Here is an 11,416-nt window from a genome sequence, read left to right on the forward strand (position 1 = left end):
CTCTTCTCTCTCTCTCTCTCTCTCTCTCTCTCTCTCTCTCTTTCTGTGCACATGTGCACACATACGCGTACACGCATGCTTTACACATTTTTATTTCACACCCTGGTTCAGTGTCAGTGAGTCCTTCAACAGCATCTAAGGCAGAGATGGGTGAGAGAGTAAGGTTGTTTCAGCCATAGGCAATTAATTATTCCATTCAATAACAGAAGGAAAACTGAGAAAAGACCAAATTTGAAGGAAATATTATAGATTCTATTGTCAAATGTTGACTAGAAATTATTTTGAAACAAAATTTTATTACTCCTAGCTCATTTGGAATATAATATGGCCTCCTTAATTCACAATTATGATCAGAGATGCATAAAACTTGATCACATTTTGCAAATTTGTCAGAAGATAAACAAGTTAAAAATCAAGGTTGCCATCCTTCCTCCAGCTGTTCAGCCTCAATTACTAACAAGACTGTTTCAAAATGTGTTGGTAAATATGGTCTATTTTAGAAAAACAAGCCTGTGGTAATAGGAGGTCATACTTCCACTGTCAAACTAATAAACCCTGGCTTCGGGAAACATGTAAGGTGGTGAGGAGAGAGAAAGTCTTCCTGCAAAGGGTGGAGCGACCTGAGCCAGCAGAATCACTGGTATTTATGAATGGTTCATTAGTGACTATCTGAACACGAGGTGAACTAACATTAAATGATAAGACTTCCCAATAATTAGTGTGTGCCACACTTTGGGATTTGTAATTAGAAGAAAGAAGCAGAATAAAAAGGAACAGATAAAAGGGTGGTTGTTATAAAAAGGAAATGCCTTTAAAGCCAATTCCGTTTCTTTGTGAGGCAAACAAGAAAAGGATGTGCAGGGGGAGCTGGACACCCACCCCTCTCTTGATCAGTAATGCAGCCTACATCCATTTCTGGGTTTTAATCCTAAAAGAGGGGGGATGGAAGCCTGAAGTCCTAAAAAAACAAAAAACAAAGAACAAACAAAAAAAACTCATCATCATCTTCAGGGCTGAGTTTTGGAGCTATTGGCACTTCAGGCTGGATAATTCTTTGTTGGGGGAAAATGGTGGGAATACAGTTGTTCATGGCAGTAACTGGCAGCATCCTAGTCTCCGACCGCATATGCCCCCTGACAACTCTTTCCAGACTAAGAACAACTAAGAGTGTCCCTAGACTTTGTTGAAATATCTCCAAGGGTAAAAATCGTGCCCTAAGAGAGCTGTCGTGGTGACTCTAGAATGCCCGAGCTCGCCATTGTGTCACTGATGGCAGGGAGTTAGGCTGCATGAAGAGAACTGAAACAGAAATCCAGCAGAGGTCAGAGAGGGAAGAGCCCGCTGCCTGTATCAGTCACAGAGAGCACTGCCCCCAGAAGGCTGCTCTCCTCAAGGAAAGGAAGGTGATCTCAGTAGAGAGTCTATCCCTACTCATCAGTTCAGGGTTTTGGTTTAAGAAGGAAAGATAATGGACCCATTTCTGGACCTGCTCGGCTCAAGGTCATAGAGAAGTTTACAAGGTTAAAGTAGAGGATGTGAACATTTCTGGTTTGATTTAGTGTCATACAGATGGAGGACACAAATACTGGTTCGATGTTGTAGTGAGAGAGACAAGATTATTCTATGTCATGGTGGTTGGGCAGAGGTCACAGATGGCTGATTAGAAATGAGAGGATAGGGGAGGAAGACACTATTCCAGAGTAAGACAGGAGAGCTAGTACTCTCGTATTTGAGTTTCTGCGTCAACTGAGGTTACTTTGAAAATTTCTCCATAGCTCAATCCTGGGATCAGAGCTGCCAATGACTAGGGCTGGCCATGGTCTTTGAGGAGGAAATTGTAAAGAGAAATTGCCAGCACTGGATGGAATATCTCCTGAACAGAGTCTCCCCTGCTTCTGTGGATCCTGTCCTGAAGTGTTAGAGCCTTGGTCTTCTTTCTCTCTCTGACTTACTCCAGCTGTCTCTAGCATGTTTGCATTTACTGAGCAAGATGGGCATACTGGGACAACTGTACCATTCATTCTGATTCTTGTCCTATCTCATAGTAAGGAAATCCCTGATGATACAGTCACAGGCCCACAACATGGCTCAATGGGTAAAAGCGCTTTCCGCACAAACCTGATAGTCTGAGTTTGACCTCTGGAACCCAAAGTAGAAGGAGAGAACTGTCTTCTTACATTGGTCCTCTGACCTTCATGTGTGTGACATGATAAAGAAGTTTTTGTTAAAGCAACCAATCTCATTGTGAGAATTCAGCCTGTATTTCTGTGTTCTGTTTAGCGTTGGTGGCGAAGTTGGTCCCTCAGTCATCTTTGTTTTTCTGGCTTCTTCTCACCTCCCTTCCTGTTTTCTGAAACTTCCTGTGTGCTTTCTATTAAATGGCTGGCTTTGAGCTTCCAGTGAACTTAAATCCTCCAGGCCCTTTCATCTCTCACTAAAGTGAGGAGGTCTGCTTAGAGATAAAGTTTAGCTAAGCTATTCCCTTCTTCTAAGTCCCCTACTGTAAGGCTTGCAGGCAGACTGGCTCCTTCTTAAGAAGAGCACTTTTCTCCACTGAGCAGAAGACACTGCTGTGACATTCTGCATGATGAACACATCCCTGCTTCTGCTGCAGCTCTGCTTTGTGCGAATGAGACAAATCGCTCGCCCCAAAGCAGTGTCTCTCCTTGCTTCATTAATGCCTGCAGAGCAGGCAGAAGACAAATGAGTTCTCTGCCTAAGAAAATTATCATTTCCAAGGCTGACCTTCGGTGTCTTTGGGAAATTGTTTTAGTTCTCGTAGAACAGTGCAGGGGTGAACACTTTGTGCTGTTATTTGTAGTGCTTCATGGTGACAATTCCCAAGGACCCACGAGACCTGAAGACCTGGACAAGTGCTCAGGAATTCTGCGCTGCCAAGGGTGGGACGTTGGTCTCCGTCGAAAGTGAATTGGAACAAGGTAGAGTCTGAGGGTTTAGCCAAGTCAAAATGGCAACCACCATTCAAGTCTTAAATCAAAACAGCACCTCAAACTTGCATTTACAAATCAGCAATTATAGCAACGTATTGCTAAGACACAGGAAATTTCAGTTTGAGCATCAGGGTTTTGGCCAAGACATTTTGAGTCAGCAGGCTACCTAGAAACTTCTGTCCTTGGAGGTTTGAATTGGATGGCTGCACTGAAGAGAAATAGGACTCAACATGTCCTCTAAAATGTCTAAAATAGTTTCTCAGGAACATCTACAGTAGTTTCATGAGCTTTTTAAAGATCATTTTGAGTTCAACCAATACATTTAAATTTGAAACTTGGGCAATTATATATCTCTGTTTAAATATGATGCATTAATCCTGCTTTGTTTAAAACAACAGTAAGTAAACACTGGAAATTGTTTTGCTAATGATCTGATGAAATCTCAGGTTATCCAGCTTGTTTATGTCAATTTAAACTGAAACCAAAAGAAAGACGCCGTGTCACAGGAACAAAGTACAGAATTCCTGTAACCGATGTATAATGATTCTTGCTATCATTTACATGTAACTATTTCTGTGCACAGCACTTGATGACAACCCAATGACTTGTGTGGTATTATTAGATAAGGCATTTCTCTTTTCCAGCTTTCATTACTATGAATCTTCTCGGCCAAACCACAAATGTGTGGATAGGGTTACAAAGTGCTGATTATGAGAAATGGGCAAATGGAAAGCCTGCACTGTATTCTAACTGGTCTCCATCTGATATAATAAGGGTAAGTTTCAAATGTTATTGGGGGCAGGGTTTACTGGGATTGAACCCAGGGTCTTCTTCACTTTAACAATTGTGCTGTGTTCTAAGACCCTTAAGATTTATTTTTTGACATCATTTTAACAAGAGATCATATCTGAGACTTATTGACTAAAATTTCTTTCTTCCCATATTTTGAAGCTATACATTTGTATTAGTTCACTGGTCATATGTTAATTTTTAATAATGTCACGTTATAACAATTTCATGAGTATCACAAACACAATTACACGACTCATCATGATGAAGATTTATCTTGAAGGCTATGAGGAGACTCTGGGTTGATTTATTAAATGTAAATAAGAGAATACTGGGGTTTTACTTTTTAAAATTATGCCCTAAATAAAGATTTTCAATGTGACGATAATGTTATATGTTATCATATTTTTATAACACATGTATTCTTTTAAAGATTCCAAGTTATAACAGCACTGAAGTTCAAAAGCCTGTTCCTCTCTGTGCCCTGATGTCAAGTAATCCTAATTTCCATTTTACTGGAAAATGGTATTTCGACGACTGTGGGAAAGAAGGCTACGGATTTGTCTGTGAAAAAATGCAAGGTAGGGGATCACTGGGGCTTTATTCCTTTCATTTCCAACATTTCTTCCATACTTGTTGTTTACCAGCTTTTCTGCTAATAACATGAGCATCTTGTCCCCTGTATTTAAATCTATTTAACCACATACCACCCCGCCACTTCTTAGGACTATGACCTTCAACTGAGTTCTCAGGACTGCAGAAACCGTCTACGTTTATACATTAACCCTGGGGCCATTAGACAGCTTTCCTCCTGTGTTCCAGGACTGTCTGTACCATTTTCCCACACTCTGATGACATTAGATTTAATAAAAAGAAAAGCACTTTTGTTTGGCTTGTGGCTCTGCTCCAAAGGCAAAGTGATGATGTCTGATGAGGGCCATCTTCCAAGGTGGCACATTATACAGTAAGAGACTGGCATGAGCCATTCTCTTCCCTCTGTCCAGTTAAAGCCACCAAGATTCATTGTGGGACACTATGGCCTTATCATCCTCCAAAGACCCCATCTGAGCTACACAGCCAGATGATGTTTCTACCCACTTAATACTTCATAGTGAGGGTTAAATCCTACCATATAACACTTTGCAGAGTACACTGACAATAGATCTGAACATAAACTACTGTGGCTACTTTTTTGTTTTGTTTTCAATGAGACATTTATTAGGGAATTTTATAATACATGATATGGACAGATAACACTGTAGATATTATAAAACCTCTAAGAATAATGCCCTGTTACTGTGGCTATTTTTTATAACTCACCCAGAATACTGAAGAAGAAAAAAAAATAAGGAATATACTTAGCTTATACCTGTAACCCCTGCATTTAGGAGACTGAAACAAAAAAAAAATCTTGTCAAGTTCAAGGCCAGCCTGGGTTATATAGTAAAACCCTGACTAAAAACAAGAACAGCAAAAGTCATAAAAATAAACAATTCACACTCACTCCTTTTTTTTTTAAGCTCCAAAAATAGTTTTGGATGTTTAGTGTGTTTCTAGATCTGACAGATAAAAATCTCTAGTGATTCCTGGAGTGTAATGCCAAAGCCATATGTGATAGCTTCACCTCTCTGTAACAAAATATCTGAAATAATCAACTTATAAAGAGAGAAAGTTCGTATTAGAATAGCAATTTTAAGGGTTCTGGACCATGATTAAGTAGACCCATTGCTCTGGGACTGTAGCAGAAGAAGAACATCATAGAGGGATCAGTAGGCAGAACAAAGCCACTCAACTCATGATTGGAAGGCAAGAAGTACGGAAGGGAAGAGTTTAAGCTCCCATGATTCCCTTTATTGCAAGCCCACAGTAACCCGAGACCTTCTACTGGGCCTCACCTCTTAAATGCCCTCTCAGCTCAGTGGCACCACTCTGGGGACCACAGTTTGGACACCTAGACCTTGGGAGGACCCTTAAGATGCTAATTAAAATGTCACACTGTCACAAATATCCAGAGAGACAAATGAGCAGCATGACTGTCCTAGAGTGACCTTGAATAATAAAAATAGCAAAGACACCCCTTGCTTTCACTACCTGCTGGGTCTCCCTGTGTCTGGCACCATGCTTTGGGTTTGTGTGCATTATGCCATAAAACCTTTAGGACCATTCCAGGAAATAGGTCAAAGTCTTCCCATTGTGTAGATAAGGAACTTTAATCTTGAAAACCGAGTTTCAGTTAAATGTAGTAATTCTTTTTCTGTAATGTTATAACCTCTTCTCAAATTTACCAACTGATTACTTTCTCCATCATTTGGGGACAAGCAATGTAGACACTCCTTTGGTGACATTGCATGTCAGAGGGGCAGCAGGCCCACTGTCTGGCCACACAAGCCCCCACTCCACCTCTGTAAACAGTCAAACAATTTATCCTCTCTGAGCCTTGATTTCAATTTCTATAGAATGATGTAAGAACTATTTCATATGCACATATATACATAAAGCCTAGCACAGTTCCCAGCATATGTTTAGCAAATGACAGTTTTTAAAAATTATTCCTGAAAAATATTATTAAACTTTAATCCTTGTTTCAATGAACACCCTACATTTTCCATATAAATATATGCTTATATTGGGCTTATGTTAAAAATTACTACATTCCTGAAAGAATAAAGATATAGGAGTAGAAAAAGATACAGAGGCCAGGGGAGGTTGCTCGGTGGGTGAAAGAATTTGCCATACAAGTGTGGGGACCAGAGTTTGAATCCCCAGGACCCATGTAAAGACCAGGTGTGTGGTGAAAGCCTCTGTAATCCCAGGAGGACGACAGAAACAGGAGGACCCCTGAAGAACCTACAATCGTGACTGTCCACTGACCTCCACATGCATGCCATGGTGCACACAGGCTTGCATTCACATGCAAATCTATGTACACGTGTATGCACACACACATACACACATGCACATACATGCACATATATGCACACACATACATGTGCACGCACACATACACACATGCACATACATGCACATATATGCACATACATACATGCCCACACACACAAACACACACATACATGAGCACAGGAGCAGTGGGGTTGGGGGTGGGAAGCCAAGACTGGACAGTTGGAAGTAACTCAGTTTCCATAGATATTTCTTCTCCAGCATAATGAGTTACAAAGCCACAATGCTCAAAGTCGGGTGTGTTTTGTTTTAAAACTTGGAAGGATTAATTGCACTGCAAGAAATTCCTAATGTAAAAGTGACAGTATACCCCAGTGGGAGGCAACAAAAATTCTCAGTTACATTAATTGTACCAATTGTCATTTTAAAATAGGACTTTGGTATTATATGGATTTTGTATAACTAATCATAAAGTAGGAGCATAGGCCAGTAAACAGACTTCCAGGAAAGAACACACTGGTGACAAAGTACAGTCCATCTCAAGCTAATTAATAAGGAGGATCATTTTATATGTGTGCTTAGATTTTACGTGTGTGCTTTTTAAATTGAGTAACAGTAACAAAGGCAAAAGGAAACTTCCCACTTTGCCATTTTTATCATGGAGAACATGACCAAGACAGGATACGTGAGTGAGGAGGAGTATTTATCAAGTGTTTGATATGCCCCAGATGCAATAGAGTGCGTCCTTGTGGATATCGCAGTGAATTCTACGCACCCCTCTCTAAGGAAGATCTTATCAGTTCTTACCTGAAATTTGAGCTTTAGAAGGATTAGTTTTCTCCAGGTCTCTTAGGTAGAGTCAGGGATGGGATAAGTCCAGGCCTTCAGCCATTTTCATCTCAGCATGCCCTTTAGTAAACCCAAAACCACTTACTGATTTTAGTTTTCAGCTTAGTATGCAAGAGAGATGCAATTCACCCTAGATCAGGTAAGGGAGAAAAGTTTGCCTTGTTTTCCTGTTTTTTTTTTTCTAAACTCTGCCTATTCTATAGCTATAAATATATTAAAGAGAAAGTACACATACACATGCACAGAGAGGGGAGGGGGGTGAAGGAGAAGGAGAGGGAGAGAGAGAGGGGGGGGGGCGCACTACCTGGAAATGGCATAGCTCTTTAAACCTCAAAGCCCCCAATAATATATCTCCTCCAACAAGCCACACCTCCTAATTCTCAAATAGTTCCACCAACTAGGGACCAAGCAATCAAATGTAGAAGCCCTCAGAAGCCACTGTCACTCAAACCCCCACAGTGTTCCAGTTCCCTAGCATCACACACACTTCCAAATGTAGAGCCCTTGTTTTGAATTCATCACTTCTGGAAGAAAAATGCTTGTCAGTGTTGATGCTGGTGACAAAGATGTGTGTTCAGTTTGAAATCCTCTTTTCTACTCCAGATGCTACAAGTGATTTGGTTGATGTTCTTGTTCCAGATACCCCTGAACACAACGTAAACGCATCCGATACATATGCAACCCCCAGTACAGTAGAATACGGAAACAGAACTTATAAAATAATCCGTGGTAATATGACTTGGTATGCAGCAGGAAAGTCCTGTCAGATGCACAGAGCAGAACTGGCCAGCATTCCAGATGCGTTTCACCAGTCCTTCCTCACGGTTCTCCTCAGCAGGCTGGGACACGCCCACTGGATTGGACTCTCTACTACAGATGTAGGTGTTCTCAGTCCCTCTGATCATCTTTGCAAAGTTTCTGTCTACTTCCTTAGTGATACAACCACTGAAATCAGCATGCAAAAACAATTCCCAGACACAATGGTAACATTGTAAAATTTCAATAATTGGCTTATACAAAAACTACTGGGTTTTGGTTGATTGGTTGGTTGGTTGGTTGGTCGGTTGGTTGGTTTTGAGATTTTGGTGGTTGGTGTTGTTTGAGAACCCCGAGGCTATAAAACAAGAGTATACATCTTTTTTAGGATAAACACGAACTTGCCTGATTTCAAAGGACCCTAAGGGTCCTTTGAAAATTCTCAAGCATCCCTGAGTACTGACTCATTTATGCAGTGAAACACATCTCAAACTCAAGTACCATGTTTGTGTAATTTGTTAGATTTCCAGAATCTCCATTTAAAAAAAAAAGAAAAAAAAGAAAAGAAAAAGCGATTGCTGCTTTCTGCTCAGAAACTTTATTATTAATTAATTCACTACCCTTGAAGTATAACACATAGAATTCTGTTTGTGTGATTTTGATTTTTTTGTTTTGTTTTCTGTTTGTTTTTTCTCTTAAAAACAAGAATGTTATATACTTGAATGGATGAAAAATAAACTCTGTTTCTTCCATGACCTCTGATTCTTCTGAAAAGAGGGGTAGAACTTGGAAGGACTGGGTACTCGGTGAACGGGTAGTACTGAGTGATCCCAGCCACAGTCTTGGCAATGAAGTGATGCTTCAAATCCCCTCTGCAGAATGGTCTGAATTTTGACTGGTCAGATGGCACCAAATCCCCTTTCACCTATTGGAAAGATGAGGAGTCAGCCTTTCTTGGTGACTGCATTTTCGCTGACACCTATGGACACTGGCATAGCACAGCCTGCGAGTCATTTCTGCAAGGTGCCATTTGTCACGTACTCACTGGTAGGTGCGATTCTATTCAACTCCAGGAACATGCCCTATGTTACTATTGAATGCATGACTGTACTCAGATTATGAACATGAGTAATAAAAACGTCTCAGCTTTCAGGAAGCCTACAGTCTATCTGGTCTATCATATAAAGACACATACCTGTCATGTCAGACATGTCTAGAAGATGAGTCAAGAGAGGGATTATCAGGAAAAGAAAGCATTGTATGTTCTTCTGATACTGCCCTCCCTACCACCGACTGCGGTGTAGTCAATAATTATTTTGTTAATGTGTTTTAAAAGACATCCTATATACTTGGGAAAAGACGGAAGGCTTCTTGGAGGACATGACAGTATATACAGACAGAACATGCAGAGTGGCTAGGAGGGATGGGCAACAATATCACAGAGAAGTATTTGGAAGAGAAAAGCTTAGATAAAGACAGAGAAGTACAGGATGGGAAATCCATGCGGCAAGGCTGGTGTTGAGCTTGCCAGGATGACAGGTTGGGGTAAGAGAAAGATGAGAAGTTACATAAGAAAGACGTGCCACAGCTTTACGGAGAATCTGAACTATGAGGGTTTATGTTTAAGACACAGCTGATAGGTGCTTGAGCAAGGAGTGTGGTGGTGGCAGCTGATGCTGTTAGGACATTGGCTATGTGCCCTACCCCACACTTTGCACAATATCCCGTTTACATGAAGTTGAGCCGGTCCAATCCCTTTACTGACGATGAAACTTAATTGAAATCATTCAACATATTTCCAAGCATCCATCTATCAACAGGGCTCTGACCAGAGGTTCTATCTTCTCACCCTCTGACATGTTTACCCCATTTCCCCAACTCTTTTCTTGTTGCTCTCCTATGCTCTGAGAGTTTCCCCCTCTGATCCCCTTTTAAATCTCCCATTTCATAAAGTTGCATTATTCACTTACATTCTGGCTACTATTACCTACAGCACACATACTTGGCATAAATACAGATGAAAATGATTCAGGATTAGACACAAGTAATGCATATAGGCAGGTATATACAAGTAGGGGTTTTAGACATCTGTGACACTTATCCTTGCATAGGACACACATTATATGGTTAGACATCTTTTTTCCAGTGTCATTCAGCTACCCCTTCCTCTATGCAGTGCATCTTCCTGATGTCCGAACTTTAGGATGACAGTAGACAGCCACCTTCACCAGGCAGCACTCAAACTGACTAAACACTCTTTACCCACTCTTCATGTTTAGGTAAAGAGTATTTCTAACAGAAATCCAAGAACCTAACCCTAGTCTGTAATCATCAACATCAAATCAAGTCTTTGGGGCATTCTGATGAAAATCTTAATGCACACATTGGTTCTGACCTTTCATGGAATGGAAGATAAGGGTCATCTCAGTCCATGAGCCCAGTCACCAGCCTGAAACCATACCCGGTTTTTCTCCTTAGAAACAAAGGCATTTGAGCACCCAGCGCTGTGCTCAGAAACATCAGTTCCCTGGGTAAAATTCAAAGGTAATTGCTACAGTTTTTCTACAGTCCTGGACAGCAGGAGTTTTGAGGATGCTCATGAATTTTGCAAAAAAGAAGGTAATTCATCTATGATGCTAAAACATTTTCATGTACTCTCGACAGCTCAGTAAACAGTGTGCTTTCTCACATGCTGATTATCCAGTAACTTTAGGGGCCCCGAGAACTACTGAAAAAAAAAAACGATTGAATTTGCTTATTAGGGGGACAGCTGTTCTGGGCGGTTCAAGTTCCAGTGCAGACTTTGAAAACCCAGGAAGGCGCCTCAGTGTGCAGCTTTCCCACAAAATTCCTCCTTCTGAAGCCATGTGCATTATGAATTTTTAATGTTCTCTAAACTGGCTCATCGGTATTTTAACTTTTAAATGAAAGCTTGTACGTTTTTATACTTAAATCATAAAGCACATTTTAGGTGGGCATGGTGACATGGGGCCTTTAATCCTAGGAGGCAGGGAAAGATCGTTATGAGTGTAAGGGCAAGGCCTACATAGTGAGTTCCAAGCCAGCCAGGGGTACATAGTGGGTCCTTGTTTTTGTTTTGTTTTGTTTTTAATCACCTTAAATGTGTGTGTGTGTGTGTGTGTGTGTGTGTGTGTGTGTGTGTGTGTGTGTGT

The 11,416-nt window shown here is 40.8% G+C and overlaps 1 protein-coding gene across 1 annotated transcript in view; it reads left to right on the forward strand.

The window, feature by feature from the left end:
* Positions 1 to 11,416, forward strand: part of Pla2r1 (phospholipase A2 receptor 1) — a 120,332-nt gene that overhangs the window by 103,760 nt on the left and 5,156 nt on the right. Inside the window, exons 21-26 of the mRNA XM_028769271.1 lie at positions 2,822 to 2,939; positions 3,596 to 3,726; positions 4,174 to 4,321; positions 8,127 to 8,365; positions 9,122 to 9,290; positions 10,722 to 10,862. Of these exons, the coding sequence (XP_028625104.1) occupies positions 2,822 to 2,939; positions 3,596 to 3,726; positions 4,174 to 4,321; positions 8,127 to 8,365; positions 9,122 to 9,290; positions 10,722 to 10,862 (946 nt within the window). The remainder of the gene's footprint in view (positions 1 to 2,821; positions 2,940 to 3,595; positions 3,727 to 4,173; positions 4,322 to 8,126; positions 8,366 to 9,121; positions 9,291 to 10,721; positions 10,863 to 11,416) is intronic.

This window comes from Grammomys surdaster, unplaced genomic scaffold (assembly GCF_004785775.1).
Source record: "Grammomys surdaster isolate TR1022 unplaced genomic scaffold, NIH_TR_1.0 191, whole genome shotgun sequence".
NCBI lineage: Eukaryota > Metazoa > Chordata > Mammalia > Rodentia > Muridae > Grammomys > Grammomys surdaster.